This window comes from Glycine soja, chromosome 17, assembly GCF_004193775.1.
Source record: "Glycine soja cultivar W05 chromosome 17, ASM419377v2, whole genome shotgun sequence".
Taxonomy (NCBI): Eukaryota; Viridiplantae; Streptophyta; class Magnoliopsida; order Fabales; family Fabaceae; genus Glycine; species Glycine soja.
In genome coordinates, this window is record NC_041018.1 from 38,449,951 (window position 1) to 38,470,581 (window position 20,631).

The following is a 20,631-nucleotide window of genomic DNA, read 5'->3' on the forward strand; positions in this document are numbered from 1 at the left end:
CGTATTTTTAATGTTTCCTTTTTTATAGCAATTAAATAAAATGACATTTTTAAGCGTATTTCCTTCTTAAAAAAAGCATATTTCCAATGTTTCCTTTTTTATAGCAATTAAATAAAATGACGCTTTTTTTAAGCGTATTTCCTCCTTAAAAAAGCGTATTTCCAATGTTTTCTTTTTTATAGCAATTAAATAAAATAATATTTTTTTAAGCGTATTTCCTTCTTAAAAAAAGCATATTTTTAATGTTTCCTTTTTTATAGCAATCAAATAAAATGACATTTTTTAAGCGTATTTCTTTCTTAAAAAAATTCGTATTTCCAACATATCTCTTTTGCACACAAGCCTGCGTCTTCTTCACGTCAAAGCCAAATCGCCAGACCTAGTAATAACATAGACATGCCAAATCGCCAGAAGGAATGGCGAATCCCCTCCCACCTGCATCTCGCCATGCATGCTGGCGATATGCATGCATGGTGGCATTTTCCACGTACAAACCAGTCCCCCATTGAAAAATCTTTACAAACAACCACATTCTGAAAAATAGTTTGTAAAAAGACCCCCAATGAGACAATTTGCCGTCGGATGATCGCACAAGAACATCATAATCATAAACAAATACACTCGAAGTTCAAAAAGTCACTCCACCCTACAGGATAATAACCTCAACAAATCACAGGTTTTGCATCAAAGGCTTCTCTTACTTCCAATAAGTCGGGGCAAAATCTTTTTGCAAGAATTTCAACCTGCTCAGCAAATGACTTCCCCCCATGCTCTCCAATATATTGGACCATTTGGTTCCACCACTTCCTACATACATCACCAGGTCTATGCTCAAGCAGATTGTCCCAATCTACCTCCTCCATGCAGCAAGCATTCAAAGTAAATAAAGCATTTACCAGGCGATAGTCATTAGTAGTGAGAAAAATACAAGTTTCACATATCGGCTAAAGATAAAGTACATAAGTGAGGGATAACCCTTACTTCTTGAGCTAATTTTTGAGGTTGAGTTAAGTTTAAATTCAGATTTTAAGATGGTATTAAAGCATATCCCAAGATTCGTTCAAAGAATCACCTATCATATTATCTACGCACCAAGCCTAAAAATGTTGGATGTAAGGGAGTGTATTAAAAAAAACTCAAAGTCATCAAATAAAAATAAAATCAAAATAGAGTATACAAGTGAAAAATAACACTCACTCCTTAAGCTAGTTTTTGGGGTTGAGTTTGATTTAAACTTACTTCATACACCATTAGCAACCATAGGCGATGTTAATTTATAATACCACTTTGTGCAGCAGACCGCACTGGATCTAGTGGTTAATTTGTCACCAATTGTCTCCCAACCACTATTATCTCGCAGCATACCATGTTTTGATTTTCTTAAATCCTGTGAAGCTCCACACGCAGATCCAGGTTTACTATATCAACCACTTGGTTTGTATTGGTTAATTTTATTCTACGCCATGCATCCTTTACATGAAATTAAAATTCATACTCTTCAGGTGTCCATTCACGATTCTTGCCCCTTTCTAACAAAATATGAGCACGAGTATACACACTAACATAAGGCCTCTGAGGTAAGGCTGTTCCAATTTCCTTCCAATAATCTCTAATTTCAGGATGAGATCTGCAATGGAGAACCATATCTAGACCTTCATCTCCCAAACCATGAGACTCTATATAATCAAAAACAGCCAACTTAATTTTCTTATCTGGCTTCTTCTGGTGTAAACCTTTTCCCAGGGATTAAGCCATCACAACAAACATCCACTTGATCAGAAAAAGTTACTCGTTTGGGTTTGGATGATCCACTGAGTGCAGGATTAGGAGACTCACCAATATCTGCCGTAGCTTTCTTCTTTGTCTTCATCTTCTTGCATTGATCATCAACTTCATTGACATCACCTTCATTGCTATTGAACTCACTATTATTTTTGTTCTTGTCACGAAGTTTCTTCTTCTTCATCTTCCTACCTTGACCATCATCTTCACCTTCATTGTTTCAAACTCCTTATACTCCTTACCTTTGTTCTCTTCACTCAGTTTTTTCTTCTTCCTCTTCTAGTCTTCTTTTCCTCCTTCTTGTATTGATTGTCGTCTTTATCTTCATTGCTTTTAAATTCATTGAAAGGGAGTAATCGGTGGAAGAGGACTTGAGGCATTCACACTTCTTGTACAACTTCTATTTGTCATTTGTCTCATTTATAGACTTTTAAGACAACCTATTCAACAAATATAAAGGAAAAATATCATATAAAATGCAAACCACAAAATATCAACACACTAACAGAATAGTCATCAGACTCAGAGTATCACAATCAGAAGCAACGAAATTACTCAAAAGCAAAAAAATACTGAAAAAAGAGAATATCACGGATATTGATTCAATCTTCAACCTAAACAAATCCCCTAACAATATTTAATGTGATCTGTTTATAATCCCAAAAGTTAAAGACCAAAGTTATTACAATTTCAACCTCCTCTAAACAATTATATCAGATTGGATGAAAGCAGTATACCATATTTCCTAACCAGAGATTACAATTACATCCTGCCCCTGTTAGAACTAGGACATGAACAAAATACTATCAGGTCATTTTCATCCACTATATAACGTTCTCTGGAAGAGGAGTGTACAAGTAATAATGGGGAGTGTAAATAGCTTTTGCCTTATTCAGTACCACAGGAGACACGCCGTTGTCCCACATTTATGTTTATATTTTTATTAAGATAAATTTGATATATTGTAACAATTTTTTTTATTATAGATTGACGTGTATATTAATTTTAATCCATTAATTTATTTTTTGCTTAATACATGTTTATATGTACTTTTTATGGTTCTGTGTTATTTTTAGTTTAACAATTTAATATTTTATAAATTCATATGTATCTATGTACATGTTATTTACTTTTGTGTTTCTAATATAGTAATTTACTATTTATCTTGATATTTTGTTCTCTAAAAATATGTACCAACTATCCTTTAGATTATATTTTACCAATTACATTGTTTTTTTAAAGGTCGTTTGTAAATATTTGATCTCGTTTAATGTTTTTTCAATAAATTTATGTGTTGAGTAAAAAAAGTCAAAAAGATGGAGTATAATCATTTTTCATTTGGCTTATCAGCCTTGTGTGTTCTCATTTCTATTCTCGTTTCTATTGTATGAATATATTTTTATTTAACTAATTTGATATATTGTAAAAAATTATTTTAATTGGCGTGTACTTTTTACTTCTTGGATAAGATGCTAAGCTAATGAGAAATTTGTAAAATTATAATTTTTTATATTTTTAAAATATAATTTTAGATTATTTCTAAAGAGACATCTATATTATGAAGAAGGTACAGCCATGAGCAACTGACCTTTTACCCTTCTTTTTCACAAAAATAAAAAATCCCTCATTATTTTTTTGTTCTCTTTGTACCACTTATTTCATATTGCATCCGGTAAATTAGATCAAGTGACACCTTTTTTTATTCTTTTTTTCTTTTCTCCTTCTCCAAACATTTTTTTATCAAATTTTTTCTTTTGATCACTTTTTTTTATCCATAAGGTTTGAATCTAATATCCTACTTAAAAGAGACTAAATCACTCAAACCAACTTATTAATTCTCTCTTTAAACGTTCTCTTTCTTTAATTAACAAATACTAATAATTCCTCAAAAAAAAAGAGAACAAAAGAGATCAATCCAATAATTTAATGATTAACACAAAGTGGGTTCTTTTAAACCTGAAAACGAAAGTTAAAATAAATGAATAGAAAACTTAAAAATGCATTAGATATAATTAAATTTTATTTAATTTTATACTTCCCAAAAGAGTTTTTTAAAAAAGTCACACATATTAGTATATTCATTCAACACAATCTAAAAGGTTTGAAATATTAAAAAGGAAAGAATATCAAGAAGCATTCTCACAACTTGAAACAACTTGGAACAATACAAAGAAAACAAAAATAAAGAAGAAAAGTAGAGAGAAAAAAAAAGAATAACTATGCATTCCAATTACTAAAATTACCAATTAAATGGTGGTCAAATTCATTTAAAGCAAATTCATCTAAATACCAAAATCTTCCTTTGTCCTTGTTAGCAACAACATAAAATTTTCCATCAGTTACTTTACTCTTATCTTCACCTTCAGCCTTCTTTCCTTCGTTATTTGCTTTATTATTGTCAACACATTTTTTCATATCTTTTGATCACTTTCCTTGGCACCATAGTTTCAGACGCATTTTTTTTTACCTGTTTTGGAGAGAACGTTACTATCACCGGCATGTTGATCAGTGTTATTTTGTTCTTCCGAATGAACTTCATAAAAAATGGTCAATATCTTACTTTGCTTCTGTATCTGTGTCATTATGGGGATCTGAACCCATAGGTGGAAGGATTTTTTCATGCTCTTCTAATAAGCCAAAATCTGCCGCCTCCAAGTTTAAAATTAGTCAATGTGGAAAGAAAAACACCAAAAGAAAAGAAAACCATAAACCTTGTACTAATCCATAATTTGCATATATATTTCATATCCTATTAAGAGGGGGAAAAGTCCTTCAAAATAAATAAAAAAAGAGGGGAAAAAAGGATAGAAAAATAAAATAAAATTAACAGAGAGATAAGTTTATTAGATCAACAATTAAGAAAAAAATAAGAGTATAACGTAACTTTAATTAACAAATATTAAAAGTTCCTCAGAAAAATTGAGAGACCAAGTGTATAACACTGGATGATTTTTATCCATGCTTAAAGAATGCTATGCATTTAAGGAGTGGCATAATATGTTTGATAACATTTATGTTTGATTGTGTTTATGAATAGATGTTATTTTATACTATTAATACATTACTTATTTCATTCCAAGAGGCCAAAAGATGAACATAACATACAATATAAAGTATCGAGATAAAATGTTGAATGATTATCCAAATCTTTTTAGTTACAGCTTAATTGTGCTTTCTTCTTAACTAAATTCTGCTTCCTTCATGCTCCAAGCATTCAGTTCAGAGATCACCACACTCTGGCTTCCATTGTTGAAAACATAAAGATGTGCATCTTTGTCAATAGCCAACGAGGGATAAACTCTACTGGTAATACAAATTCTCCCTTTCTCCCCAAAACTCTCAATAATGGAGCGGTCAATCTGCATAATATTATGAACCTATATATATCAAACTAGCAAGCATGATATTGGAAAAAAATTCAACTTTCACGTGGATTCAAATTAGATCTGAATTCACATAAGATGTAGGATTCTAAGATATGTAGGATGATATTTATTATTAGTAATAAACATACCAAACTTCTAAGTGAAATCGTCTTGACATTAGGGTCAATGTCAAAGATTGTTCCATATGGGGTTTTATCAAGGTCCTGCCTCAATGAAGACCTGTAAAGGGTACACAACTCTCGTATATTCTCAATCATAAATAACTATTGAAAATAAAATATAAGCACCATAGTTTACAAATTAAATAGGGAGGATAACAGAAATAACCTGCTTTGGTCACTGCACATGAGGCATAAATATCTATTGGGAGCTCTATATATTCTGAAGAAAATTGCAGTGTGTTCTGTTTGGTCCTCAGATGCTAAAGCTAACAAACCAAATGGCCCTATTATGCCACTTCTTGATGCATATTCTTCACTACACAGCAAGTGAGAATCAACTTCACTTTCATCTAGCCACTCCGCATTCTCTAGTTCAGGTAGCTCAAACAACACTTCTACATCGACCTTGAAAGGTTAAGTTTTAAAGAAAAAAATCATCATTGATGTTGTCCTAGGTTTTAAAGTTCATAAAAAAAAAGAATATAATAAATACAGCACCAGTGTACTTACTTGTGATGCAGTAATACCAGAGACTTCAATAGTTGATCCACCAATTAGTTTCTCTCCCGTTATGCTAACTTGTTTGTCACGTAGTTTTTCTACCTCTTCAATTGGCCACTGCATCAACCACTTCCCACTTTTATCAAGCCAAACTTGCCTTGGAATACTCTACATAACCAAAAAATACACTATCAAGTCCTAAAATACCTGTAGGGTGCTGAAATAATTGAAAGAAAATACTCAACATGGAGATAAAATACCTGTAGACCAGCCCATCCTTTCTCATAATCATCTTGTGTGGTGTCACACTCCTTTGACCATCCCCACAATATCCTTCTTTTCTTGGCATTGTCAAAAAATGACTTGGAAGCATAAAACATTCCATGGTCCAATATCAAGTCCAAACCAGTTCTTGCCCAATCAGCATCAGGAATAAACTTTTCCTGATCAGGAAAATATTCACCAAGAAAATAGTATTCTAGTTGTTTGTTTTGATAACTCATTTTCAAGACATGCTTGACACTGGAGTTTTGGATTGATGTATCAACCCCACTCTTTGAGCCACTTATGTGCACTGGAAAGAAATCTGGACACTCAAACATTCCAGTATTGTCTGATGCATACAAAGGATTGGGATGCAGTTTCCAATTAACAAAATCATCACTATGGTAGAGAAGAGCCTTCCCATCATCACCCGTTTTGGCACCAATAATCACTCTCCATTTTCCATCACCTCCTTGCCATGCAGTTGTCGGGTCTCTGAAACCCTCCACATCAATTCCACTTGGTGGAATCATGATAGGGTTTTGGGGGTCTTTCACCCATTCCCTTAAGAAGGGGTCTGATAGATTCTTTGGCATAGCCAAGTTCTGAATTTGATGTTTGTTAGTATCACTCCCTGTATACATGATAACAGGTTTTTCCCCTGGGAGGGTTGTGATTGAGCCTGAATAACAGCCATTAATGTCATAGGACTCACTTGGTTCAAGAATATGGTTTAGATGAATCCAATTGATGAGATCATAGGATACGGAATGACCCCATACCATATGCCTACCAAAGGTTGGTGCATAAGGGTTATGTTGGTAGAAAAAGTGGTAAACTCCTTTGTAGTACATTGGTCCTGTAACAATTAAATCAGCAATTTCCATTAGATCATATTTTGGATGTGTTTCATTGAATTAAGAGTTGACAAGTGGATGGGATAATAGTTGCATTAGCTCTTATTTTGGAGGAGAAATTATTGTATAGTTCAAGATTATCGTGGTCCGGATCAATCTTTAGGTAACATGTAACTAAACTTTATAAACTCTTGCTAGTAAATTGAAAAATTCAACTACATGTCACACATAAAGATTAGTCAGAACAATAGAAACATGATGGTTACACATCATATAGTAATCTAATGGGGGGTTAACATGAACAAGGAGTGATTGTTTATTTCTCCAAATAATTTCTCATTGGGATTTGGGGGAGGGGGATAACATGGACCAGAGATAAATACTAATTTAACTGGAAGTAGGAGAAGTTCACTAGCATACCATTTGGATCTGCATGATGAAGGCAACCATGTTCAATTTTCATCAGCAAAACATGTCAAATGGCAGAGAAAATAATTAGACATAGACAGTAGTGATTTAGAACATATTAGCATAAGCGTATGTGCTAGAAGTGAAAGGACAGTATAAGAGAGTGCCATGGAGTAAGGATGATACCATTCATCCAATTTTGTGGGGGCTGAAAGTGGTACCAAGTTCGGTAAGGCTGTTTTTCATGTACGTTGTACTTGACTGAATTAATGTTGTCGGGGGATGCATTGATCTCCATGATCATAGCACCAAAGTTATTGGAATGTCAACAAGAGCTAGATGGCTAATGTCTTGGTTTGAAGATAAGGGCTAATATATGCAATTATGCACACTATGGATGGAAAAGGCCACATATAAGGTCCACACAAAGTGATAACCTATTAGAATTTAAATATACACCTACCACTCTGAGAAAAATGCAACTAGAAATTATATTTATTGATAACTTGACTTTCAAAATCTCCTCAAATTGGATTTTTTTTCTTAGTAAACTACTTAGTAGATGCCATGTTGTTATTTTATCGTTCTGTGTGTATATAATCGTGGTTAACACGCAAAGGACAAACTCAAATTCCAGAAGGAAGTATCCCAAAATCATGTTAGGTTCTGTAAGCTACAACGTCGTGCTTGATTAATGATTATTATTTTATGGCAAGACTTTAGTGGAAGAAACGAGGAAAAAACTCGGAATAATGTGAATGGAAAATTATTAACATACTCCAATTATTTATTTTGTCGGCGGATCTTACTAAATAGATAAGTCCAAGTTGATTTCATTAATCTCATTATTAAAGTTTACTTGGAGACGAAGGCTAATTAAAGTCTTCAAGGTAAACATATTAAAAGAAATTTAAAGTCTTTTTTGGGGGGTACGTATACGAAGTAATGTATCTCTATCTTAACATTTTTATTTTAGCTTTTTGTTTTAATTCAAGCTATCTCCAATTGAGCATAGATTAATCCCGCGCAATATTAAGGTAGAGATTAATTTCTCCTAAAATGTTTTTTATGAAGACTCTGATCACATGATTAAGTAAAATTATTTCTCAATCATGTGTTAATATATTTTGTAACTGTTTCCTCCAAATTGCAGTTGCATAGAACATGAAGTTAGAAACCCAAGCAAGGACAGAGTAGCTGGAGTTTGAGCTCTGCACGAATATAATTCGTGACTGGTTGTTTGGATACTTAAAGCATTGGTGATAGAGAAAGTTTTTCATTTTGCACTGTAACAACTAACAACCTTTATATTAGTAATACTATTCTCACTTAACATTTTTACTGTAAATTTTATATTAAAAGAGAGATTAAAGAAAAGGAAGTTTAAGATAAAAAAAAAAAGTATAATAAAGAAAGATGGGAAATGTTTTATAAAACAATTTATAAGAGTGTAAAATAAAAATAGAATCATTCTTATTCATTTACTGTATTATCTCATCCTTTATTCATATTTTAATATTGTACGTTTTTAAAATTCTTTAAGGAATTAACTTTCCTCTTCTTCTTTTTATCTTTTTCTTCCCACCCCACTTCTTTATCCATATACACCTTAAGATCCACATTATAATTAATCAGGGAAAAACAAACACTTCGTGTCTAACGAAGTGCCTAACAGCTTTTTTATCTTTTTTAAATGAAAAATAATAATAAAAGTTAATTGATGGTTTGTGAAAATAATAATTTATGAATGTAATTATAAAAATAAAATAGATATAAAAATATGTATACCAAGATATTTTATTCTTTTTTTATCTATAGTTATAGATAACATTTGTGCGCACTACTCATTATTCTAAATAATAATAATATAAAGGTTAAATTATTCATTTGATTCTTATAGTGGTATGATTCTTATCTTTTTAGTCTTTATAGTTTGAATGTGGTTTTTTAATTTTTATAGTTTAAAAGTGTTATTTTTAGTTCTTATAGTTTATATTTTAATTCTCTTTTAGTCCATATAGTTTGAAAATGATATTTTTAGTTTTTATAATTTATAATTTAATTACCTTTTAATCCTTATTATAAAAAAATATAAAAATAATTAGCTACAAATTAGTTATAAATTATCAACTATTTATTTTATTACAAATTATCTTGCGATAAATTAGTTACGAATTACTTGCTAATATTTTGATGTTAAGGACTAAAAGAGAATTAAAATATAAAATATATGGACTAAAAATATCACTTTTAAAGTATGAGAACTAAAAGAGAATTAAAATACAAAGTATAATAACTAAAAAAATTGCTTTCAAATTATAGGGACTAAAGGAGAATTAAAATGTAAATTATATAGACTAAAAAAATCACTTTCAAACTATAGGAACTAAAAAGGTAAGGATTATGAGATTATACGAACCAAATGAATAATTTAACCTAATAAAAAAATAAAAGTTTGGATTAAAAGCTATAATAAAATATATTAATAATGTTAAATATTATATTTTCTAATATTTTTTATATATTTCATTTCTGAACTAAAATCAAATTAAGTATTTTTTTAGTTAGCGATTTTCTATTCCATTCCTAATGAAATAAAAATATCATATGCATTTTAAACTATTTATTAATTTAATTTTTCTCTTAAAGGAAAAAAACCTACTATGTGTATTTAATTATTTATGGTCGTCAAACTCGTAACCATCTTTTTTTTAAAATTAATGGAGCATTAGTTATTTAACGATTACATGTACAAGAATTAATACGTACAGTTTTTAACTTTTTATATATAATCCGACAAATTTATAATAAAAAATTATATTTTATAATATCAAAAAAAATTAATGAATATGCATATTTATGTTGTGATAAATAATACTTTAAAAAAAAAAATATTAAAGTAAATACATGCTAAAAAAAACTCTGGGCAATTTCTACAAAGTAATTGTTAAACAATTTACTCTTATGAGTTTATGTGAAGATAATATAATCCAAGGTTTTGGCTATGAGCCAAAAAAAAAAAATCTTTGAATAAGGAAAAAAATCTTTGGATAGACATCTAGAAAGAGGAAGAAAGAATTCACAAGTAATTGATATAATTAATAATATGGTAAGATAAAAAAAGAAAGATAAAAAAAATGATACTAAGGTGTTTGTATAATGTGGATGTCAAAAAGTAGAATTAGAATTCATATATTACAAAGATCGAGGTCAATTGATGTCCAATAGGCAATATATATATAATTTTTAGTAATATTTTTTTAATACTTAATAAAAATGTTATTAATTTTTTTATAATATTTAAAAAATATTTTTAAATATAAATTATAAAAATATATTAGTAATATTTATTTATATTTGATGATATTTTTAAAATGTTATAAAAAAATTTAATAATATTTTTGTTAAGTTTTACATTTATGTTGATAAAATTCATATGTGAATGTGTAATAGAAACATTAAAAAAAATACGAGGTGACAAAGAGTCAAAGATTGATAGCTTTTCACATATTGCTTCGATTTCTTATTGGCCAATGGACGAACAATTTGCTTTTAGGTTAGCGTTAGCCAGCTACATGTTGCAAAACAACATATTCTTCTGTCTTTGTGAAAATGACATATTTTGCGACATCAAATTTATATAATTACGATATCAAATGTATATATAAGGTTGCTCCGATAGGGTGAACGCCGACACTCAAATCTCCATTAATTTTTCATGTTCCAAAATCTTTTAATGAGGGAGAAAAAAATCTACGAAGTCTTTGAAGGCAAATGAAAAATGATTTGGATAAGAGAATCAATACTTAAAAAGTTCAAGGAAATCTGATCAAATTCAAAGTCGCCAATTAGCCGTTCTGTAGCAATTAAAGGTCTGAATTTTAACTTTCGATCGTGTTGTTATTTAACGAATTTTCAATGAAGCTGTTACCAAAAAAAATTGTATAATTATTTTTTCTAATGAAATGAAAATTAAGGGGTATCTATATATTGGACGTACCTAATTAAAATTGTTGGATAAGTATCATATACTTGAGGTATCTAACAATACTATACTTCTTTCAAAAAAGAAATATTACTACGTACTGCAATTCTTCAAACAAAAGTGATGTGGTTGTTGCATAGATTGAAATTATGTTCTGCATATGATCTTTATATATGCTACTAGCTAATGGTTCCAAATTCCAGTCCATGATTACGAGCTATATATCTGGGATTATGGCTGTCACAGGCTGTGTAAGTAGTGCAGATTTGCTTTTAAGTTTTTATCGCTTTTACCAAATACTTACTTATACTACCAGGGATGTTAAAAGTTCATAATCAGCCACTCTTCAATCTTCATCTTTCACACTCTATCTAGCTCACGGACCATAACATTAACTTTATCGCTCCTTTTTAGGAGGAGAGAATGTTTGGCTTGAATAATCAATCAATCAATGTCAGACATCTACCGTTTAACAAAACATGCATATAGAAAGAGATCGAATAATTTTTTTTTTCCACCCTAATCGTGTATATATAATTTATAATATAATACTTATATATATATATATATATATATATATATATATATATATATTAATAAAAAAAAATTTCTCACTCTAGATATTTATTAATATGATCACCTATTATGTTGATTATCTGGCACATAGTTGTTCCAGTCTAATTGACGATTGAGTTCAAGGTTTTAGATATAAGTTATATATATTAAATAATTATAAAAAACATTATGAAATAATATTCGAACAAATTAAAATTATTTTATGCAAATAAAAAAATTATTAATGTAAAGTTGTTCGTACGTCATTATAGCACGTGTCAAACTGTTATACTTACACTATTTAATAGTTTTTTACAAATACAAATTAATTAGTTAATTTAGTCATCCAATTATTTTTATTTTTTATTTAATTATAATATCAAATTTCACTTGATTTGGATTTTTTTTTCTATATATACTATACAATGAATAGGCTTAATGCATTTTTGGTCTCACAAGTATTATAGTTATGCAATTTTAATCTCGTGTTTCAATTTCACCAATTGAATTCCTCAAGTGTAGAGACAACAAAGTCGCCAAGATCGATTTTTCTAGTTTTTGAGGTTTAAATAACAAAACTAAAAAAATCAATAATTAAAAAGTTGACAGACACAGGAAGAAAATCATAACGTTATTATGCAATGCAATTATTGAGGAAGAAAAAAAATAAGAATGGAAGAAAATCATAATGATATTATGCAATGCAATTATTGAGGAAGAAAAATTAAAATAAAAAAAACTGGAGGAAGAGAGAAAAAAGTGGGAAAAGACAGAAAGTGCACTTCAGAACAAGCCAGTTTGGCTTGTGTTTTGGTCTCTTGTACGTGCGAGAGCTTCAAAGACATCCTTTTCCTCATCCACATTCTTCCAACCTCTCCTCTCTCTCTCTCTCTCTCACACACACACACACACACAACTGAAACTTCCTCAAGTAGCTATAGCAAGTAAAATTAACTGTTCTTAGCATTCTCTTGAAGCATATACTTATGATGATGCTATATAGTTAATTATTACCAACAAGGTGTGGTTGTTTAAGAGCTAATTAAAGTAGCTAGTTATATAGGTTTGAAGTCAATCCATCTCGGGATCCATATTCACCTTTCTCAGCTTTTTCCTCTCTCACTCTCTCAAGAATATCTGAAAAGTTTGAAGAATAGAGAAAGCTATATATAAGTAAGCACAGGATCCATGAGCTGAAGAGATCAGATCCATTAATTCCCTATCATATATTATCCTTTTCAGTGTAAGCAGTCCTTAGTTTGGTTAATTTAACTTTAAGATCTCAGAAATTCTTTTGGGGCAAATGAAGTTTATTTCTCATGAACGTGTACTATATATATAAGGCTATTGTTATTATTGTGTGTGTTTTGATGAGTGTATTAATTATTATATATATCTCACCTATATATATGTAGATCGAGTACTTTGGTTTCTTACCTAATTTTACTAATTATAAAGGTTTGGTGTGGTGGAAGAAAATATGTCCAATTTGACGTCTGCATCCAGTGAAATAAGTGCTACTTCTGGAATCAGGAATAACAACGGTTCTTCTCTCTATGCTCAATATTCCTCTACTTCAATAAGTCAAGAACCAGAACCTAAAAAGAAGCGAAGTCTTCCAGGTCACCCAGGTCATATATAAATCAACCAATACTACTACTTTTCTTCTTCTTGTTTTTTTTTCCTTTTAATTGATGGTGGATTTGTTGCAAAAATCAACATTTAATTTATTTCCTACAATTAGTGTCAATTTAATTCACCTTATTCTCAAAAATAATAATTTTTTTTCATCAATTTTACAAGAGAGAGATTTTTTATAGGATATTTTGTTTTTTAATATACAACAAAACTTAAATGCAATTTGTTAAATGTTTTTAGCGTTGTTCTTGAATGAGAATTGGTGTTTCATTTCAATAATTTATGTAATAAAGTATTGTATTAAATATATCATCTTAGTTATATATGAAAGTAAAATTTCACTTCTAATTAAAGAATAATACTATATATAAACATGATGATTAACTAATGTAAATTTGTTTCAATTTAATTAGAAATTTTATGCTCGAATCTTAAATATACAACTATATGAAAATACTTAAAGAGATTATTTTATTATTTATAATGATTTTATCTTATAAGAACAAAATTATCTTTAATATAAAGTACAATCCTGTTTAAACTAAGTAAAATTATAGACAATAAGACTCTCTCCAAGAATTACCAGAGACAATCCTACATCTAGATTTTATCATACATTATGTCCTTGAAGTTTGAAGAGACACTTAATTGAATATATGATATTTTAGAATTGAATCATGCCGTAGTAGTATGGATGATGTTATAGATTCGAACCTCATAACTGTGTCGGTCTTAATTTTGTTCACTAATTAGTTGCTGGTTTAATTTGGTAGACCCTGAGGCAGAAGTGATAGCATTGACTCCGAAGACCCTTTTGGCAACAAACAGGTTCGTTTGTGAGATTTGCCAGAAAGGGTTCCAGAGAGACCAGAATCTGCAGCTTCATAGAAGAGGGCACAATTTGCCATGGAAGCTGAAGAAAAAGAGTAGCAAAAACGTGAGAAAGAAAGTGTATGTGTGCCCAGAGGCAACATGCGTTCACCATGACCCTTCAAGGGCACTTGGGGACCTCACTGGAATCAAGAAACACTTCTTCAGGAAACACGGAGAGAAGAAATGGAAGTGTGACAAGTGCTTCAAACGCTACGCGGTTCAATCAGATTGGAAAGCCCACTCCAAAATCTGTGGCACCAGAGAGTATAAATGCGACTGTGGTACCCTTTTCTCAAGGTAATTCAATTTAACAATCTGATTAGTTAACTGCTCAACGTTTTTTTTATCACTAAGAATCCAACTCAATTACTAACTTAGGCCCACACTCAACTAACTCAATTAAACCTCACTCGTTCCTCAATTTTTTGTTGAGTTTAAATCCTAAAACTAAATCATCTTATCTTCAAAACATCAACCAAGTTGGATCTAGTGGAAGAGTTTAGTCTCTTATGATGAATTAAGATTCAAATCCTCACTAAAAGAGATGTTCACATCTAATATTCGATTGTGTTTCGAATAGAATTGTGTCCAAAGGGAGAAGGTCCATGGAAAAAAAAAAAACTTATCTTTAAAACAATTTCTAAATTTCTTACCCCAAAATAAGCCATTTATTATGTTTGTCATTAGATTTACCCTTGTTTTTATAGAATTTGAATAATATAAAATTAAATTATTATTATAGATTATTATGAATTTATGCTAATAATTTAATTTCAATACACTAACGTTATATTGATAATTTGAATTATGCTAGAAAGTCTGCACGAGGTGATCAAATGAAAAACAATTAGTAAACAAATATCTAAATTAAATCACCTAACTCCAAAAAAAAAAGTGACATGTAAATAATAAAAAAAGTAATAAACTAATTGGAGAAATTAAGAGTATAATTACTAATCATATATCCCTTTTTAATGGAGTAATTATTAAGAATATCGAAATGTGAAACATCAATATGAGACAACGTGTATTTGAGTATCAAGTGCAGTTATATTATAATTTACACTTCAACTTTTACTACGTTTTCTATACTACTATTTATTTATTTATGGCTATCACACATTTTTAACTATTTTTTCTATCTTCCTCCTTTTTACATAAAATATTCATTTTTATCAGAAAAAAAAATCTACATCTAAATTTTCTCATAACACTTTTTTTCCTCTCAAAATGTGCAACCTAGCATTTCTGTGTCACTTGGGAAAAGAGTGAGGAGACAGTTGAGTTTAATGAGTCCAAAAAGATGAGAAGGGAAAGCGTGTAAAAACAGTACAAACAACAAAAAGTTGTACCCTAGCCAGGAATACGTGTGTGTATTTAATATTTTAATATAATATTTAATAAGTGTGTCAAAAAATGAATAATTATATGTAATACTATATTAAGTTTTAGTTATTTATAAAATATTATAATTTTTTAAGTTATTTATACTGAAAACATTTTATAAAATATTATAAAGTATTAAAACTTATTTCTTATAAAAAAACGCAATGAATTGAGTATAATATATAATTTGAGTCATAAAATATATTGTTTTATTAAATATATGAATAAAAAAATTTGCTACTCATTAGTCACCCTATATCCAACCGAAAACAGAATTGTTTTCCGTGATAATAATCACAGTTGCACCAAAAAAATATTAAGCATCAATTTGTTATGCTAAAAAAAATATTATTTATTTATTTTCTTGGTTTGCCTTTTTCTGTGGTTGCAGAAGGGACAGCTTTATCACTCACAGAGCCTTCTGTGATGCCTTAGCACAGGAAAGTGGTAGAACAGTGAACCCTCTTCTAGATCTATCAACTCAATTTCGTAGCCATGGCCTTCAACTTCAAGCACCATCATCACTTCTGATGAAAGGAGAACATGATCATCACTTCAACTTATTAAACCCAGAAATTCCATCATGGTTATTAAGTTCTCCAACAGTGGTAGTAGAAGAAGAAGCACTCCACAACAGTAGTCAAACCATAAGATCCACCTTAGATAATTTCTCCACAATACCACAGTTATTATTCCCAACAGCACAACATGTCAACAACTACCACTCCTCCTCATTAGTCCACCATGATCAAAACCCTAACCCTAGTACTACTACAACAACAACATCATCAACCACTTTGCTTCCTTCTTTGAGTACTTCTTTCCATTCTTCTTCTTCTTTTCCTCACATGTCAGCCACTGCTTTGTTGCAAAAAGCCTCACAAATAGGGGTAACAGTGAGTTGTAGTACTGCTGCACCTTCATCACAAACGATGATGCTGGTTAGACCCCACTTGTTACTGCATCAGCAGGTTCACGTGCCTGAATGTTCAACAACAACAGCAATTGCAACAACAGGAACTACTCTTGGGTATAATAATAATAATAATAATAATAATAATAATAATATGGCTTCATCTTCAGCCGTTTCTTCTGGAATGTTTGTTATGCCTTCACGTGAAGAAATAGGGACTACTCTTGGGTTTGCTCGTGGCTTGGCATCTTGATCAGGGAATAAAGCTGCAATATAATAGCCTCTGATTACTTGGAAGAAAGGTGCTGCTGCTGCCAACGTTGCAGAAGCTATATATATATATCATCATCAAGCATCTTCTCTCTTTTCCATGATATGATGGCTAGCTAGTAGTATAATAGTACTGTGCCTTCTGCCAGTGGCTTAATTTGTGGAGGCTATATATGACTATGAGTATGAGGGAAATGTTTAATCCACCAAGAGATATGCATAATGTTAACTTTCAACTTTCAGGAACTTTGTTTCAAAAAAAAAAAAAAAAGGAGAATATATATCACAGATTGCTGCTAATACAAGCAACTAGGGCACAGCACTCTGCACTAGCTAGGTGATCGACAAGCCATGTTTAAATTGTAGTAATCCCAACTGTGCATGATTTCGCTTGATATGGCAGAACATTAATGCAAACAATTAAACAAATGCAGTTGATAAAAGATTTTTTTTTTAACTCAGGAGCATTTCCCCAAAGTAATCTTCTCTCTCTCTCTCTCTCTCTCTCTCTCTCTCTCTCTCTCTCTCTCTCTCTCTCTCTCTCTCTCTCTCTCTCTCTCTCTCTCTCTCTCTCTCTCTATCTATCTATATATATATATATATATATATATATATATATATATATTAATAAAAAAATGATTTAATACATCATTCATATATATTAAAATTTAAATAATATATTTTTTAAAATATAAAAATAGAAATCATTTAATTTGTTGTATAATTTGGAAAAATATACATAAATAATATATATATATATATATATATATTAAAATCATTTTTTAAACAATATGAATTTTAATATGTTGGGGATATATCATATTAATAACTTTGTTGTAGAGTTATTATTATTTTTTTAAAATATGTACACTAAGGTTATTTCGGTTAGCTGAAAAATTAATTGAAAAGTTAGAAAACTTGTGTATTATATTGTAAGTATTTCATAAAAATTAATTGTTGAAGTAGTTGAAAAGTGTAAAATATCAGAAAAATAATAAAATCATTATTTATTTAAAAAATATAACAAGAAAAATAAATAAATATATCGAGAATAAAAATGGAAGAAAACATAAAAACTACAAGCTAATATTTTTAAAAAAATTACTTCAAGTAGTGTTTCAAAAAATGTTATAAACTCTCAATTAAAAACACTTTTCAGTTATTAAAAAAGTTAGAAATTAACTTAAATGTCAAGCTAAAAGCTGAAAACTAATTAATACCTAAAAATGAAAGCTGAAAAATTAATTTATTAGATTCTAAGTGTTCAGTAAAATTAATTATTTAAGTAACTAAACTATAAAATGATAAAAAAATATATTAACATCATAATTTATTTTAAAATGATAATAAAAAATTTGATATATATATATATATATATATATATAAGTGAAATAAAATATAAAAAGTTAGACACCATTATTTTAAAAAATATTATTTTAACTATTGTTTCAAAAAACACTTAAGTTAATAAAAAAAATTATTTACTAAACAATTAAATAAATTTTTCAGCTAATAAAAAATATTAAAAATTAACTGAAACATCAAATATAGCATAAACTTGATTATAATTTTAATTTTACTTGGGACAATAATAGTAATGATAACGACACTCACAACACTCATAATAACATGGGTGATAATGACGATGAATTAACATAATTGAGATATTTTATTATGTGGTGATTAATATTTTTTTATAGATTTAATTTTTGTTTGAAGAATTTTTAAAAGATTTGATGGTTATATTATATTTTAATTTAAATTTTAGAATCTTTTAATCTTAATTATCTATTATTTTCAATTTTGATAGAATGATTATTGTTATTTATTTTTATATTTTCAGATAAGAAAGTGTTCACTCCAGAGTTGTATTATATATATATATATATATATATATATATATATATATATATATAACATATTTTAAAAGGACACTATTTTCTTTTTCTATAAAGATGTGTTTTATACTTCGATATATCAAATCATACAGCATTTCACTTCAACATCATACCTATCATTTTTTTAATTCAAAGAATAAAAACATAAAAAGTTTCGAAAGTAAAATTCTACCGCTAAATTTTAAGACATAAATTTCTGGAGTTTTTTTTGGTACATAAATTTCTTGATTTTCTTAAATAGAAAGTGAGACAAGGGTAAGAAATATTATTGCTTTGATGACTTTATCTTACCATCCATTTGATAGGGAGAAGAAAACCTACTTCAACTGATATAGTTGAATAGTAGGAGACTAATTTTTCAAAAGTGAATAAATATATATTAACTAGAATAATTTTTAAAATTTAATTTTTTATTTTTTTAACTTATTATTTTTACTACTAGTAGTTTTTTAATTAAATTTACATTCTTATTATTTTTTTAAAAATATATATTTTATTATTAGTTTGGTATGTATTTATAAATATTCACATTATGCTTAAGTTGTTTACTAGTTTGGAATTAAATTAAAAAAGAATAATATATTAAATTAATCACTGAAATAATAAGCATTGAATAATTTAGTTTTAAATTATCAAAATTCCATTTTAATCTCAAAAGTTATCAACCATTGGATATTTGACTTTTGTAATTCTATAGTTTTAAAATTTGAAATAACCATCATTTAATAATATTAACGACTAAATTGACTTTTTTAATAATTTTAAATTTTAAAAAGAGAAAAAAGTTATACATTGTTAGTATAAAAATTTATATGGTTATTTAATCACAATTCATTCTGTATAGTAAATTTGTTCATTTTTTAAAATAATTATATTAAGGTAGCAGAGATTAAACACTTTTAAAAATATTTGATCTTGTTTAAATAATTTGCTAAATTGATTATTTCTATTGTCAGCAATCTTTGCCACGAAATAGTTTCCTGAAAGTGCAAAGAATAGTAACATAATAGCACTAGGCGAAGAAAGAAAAAGTAAAAAAATGCAATAAAAGGCAGAGATGGATCCTCTTCTCATCTCCATCCAAAATCGATACACATCAAATTTCAGTATTTCACAACACCAAACAAAACAGTTTAATAAATGAAAAATGATTAAAAAACAAGGAAATTGGAAGATCCTTCATCCCTTTAGCCTCGAACAAGCCTATCACAAAAGGTCATTGCTTCCTGCAGCCCCCCTTGTTGCTCCCTGCACCTCCCATTATTTGAAAAGATAGGCTAACGGACAAATATGCCCCTCACCATCAGAACTTAACCTAAGCTTCTTCTTTCTTTTCTTCTGTATCGCGACACCTCCTCTTCCCCCTCCTCGCCGCCCCACACCCCCGCACCTCCATTGGCTTCTTGCACCTCTTATTCTACCTGTTCGTGAGTAAAAGGAGTCTACAAGATCACCTACTTTGACCATTTTTTCCAAGAGGTAAGTTGTATGACTTCGTCCTTTTCCCTTTTTTTCTATTTTTTGTAACATTTCCAGATAACTTGATTCAAATTGTGTTTGGTTGTATCTGGATCAAGCTACTTGTAATTGGACAAGCAATCGTTGTTTTCCCTTTTTTCTATTTTTTGTAACATTTAAAGATAGTTTGGTCTGGATTGTTTTTGGTTGTATCCGGATCAAGCTATCTGTAATTAGACAAGGCAATCTGGAAATGTATTTTGGATTGCATGATCTGCAATACACCAAATGCTATG

General features: G+C 29.3%; 2 protein-coding genes across 3 annotated transcripts; one reads left to right on the top strand and one right to left on the bottom strand.

The window, feature by feature from the left end:
* Positions 1 to 4,718: 4,718 nt before the first annotated feature.
* On the bottom strand, positions 4,719 to 7,790 carry LOC114394050 (fructan 6-exohydrolase-like). Its single transcript, XM_028355598.1, has 7 exons — positions 7,546 to 7,790; positions 7,372 to 7,380; positions 6,091 to 6,953; positions 5,840 to 5,998; positions 5,496 to 5,734; positions 5,297 to 5,387; positions 4,719 to 5,141 (listed from the first exon to the last, which is right to left on the bottom strand). Exons 1-7 carry the CDS (start codon positions 7,661 to 7,663, stop codon positions 4,962 to 4,964), a joined length of 1,659 nt encoding a protein of 552 aa, XP_028211399.1. The 5' UTR covers positions 7,664 to 7,790; the 3' UTR covers positions 4,719 to 4,961.
* A 4,919-nt stretch (positions 7,791 to 12,709) lies between these two features.
* On the top strand, positions 12,710 to 17,440 carry LOC114394227 (protein indeterminate-domain 7-like). 2 transcript variants are annotated; one of them, XM_028355892.1, is made up of 4 exons: positions 12,710 to 13,072; positions 13,358 to 13,530; positions 14,311 to 14,707; positions 16,188 to 17,440. In XM_028355892.1, exons 2-4 carry the CDS (start codon positions 13,380 to 13,382, stop codon positions 16,960 to 16,962), a joined length of 1,323 nt encoding a protein of 440 aa, XP_028211693.1. In that variant the 5' UTR covers positions 12,710 to 13,072; positions 13,358 to 13,379; the 3' UTR covers positions 16,963 to 17,440. The 2 variants fall into 2 exon arrangements, with proteins under 2 accessions (XP_028211693.1, XP_028211692.1); XM_028355891.1 differs by having other exon boundaries at positions 12,711 to 13,142.
* Positions 17,441 to 20,631: the final 3,191 nt, after the last annotated feature.

Bases quoted from the DNA above. Each gene is read 5' to 3' on its own strand.
- LOC114394050 (XM_028355598.1), bottom strand. From the start codon at position 7,663: ATGATCATGGAGATCAATGCATCCCCCGACAACATTAATTCAGTCAAG. The intron at 5,999-6,090 runs GTATTTTATCTC...TTGGTTATGTAG, and splicing joins AAGGATGGGCTGGTCTACAG to AGTATTCCAAGGCAAGTTTG. The intron at 5,388-5,495 runs GTTATTTCTGTT...TACCCTTTACAG, and splicing joins ATGTGCAGTGACCAAAGCAG to GTCTTCATTGAGGCAGGACC.
- LOC114394227 (XM_028355892.1), top strand. From the start codon at position 13,380: ATGTCCAATTTGACGTCTGCATCCAGTGAAATAAGTGCTACTTCTGGA. The intron at 13,531-14,310 runs GTCATATATAAA...TTAATTTGGTAG, and splicing joins AAGTCTTCCAGGTCACCCAG to ACCCTGAGGCAGAAGTGATA. The intron at 14,708-16,187 runs GTAATTCAATTT...CTGTGGTTGCAG, and splicing joins TGTGGTACCCTTTTCTCAAG to AAGGGACAGCTTTATCACTC.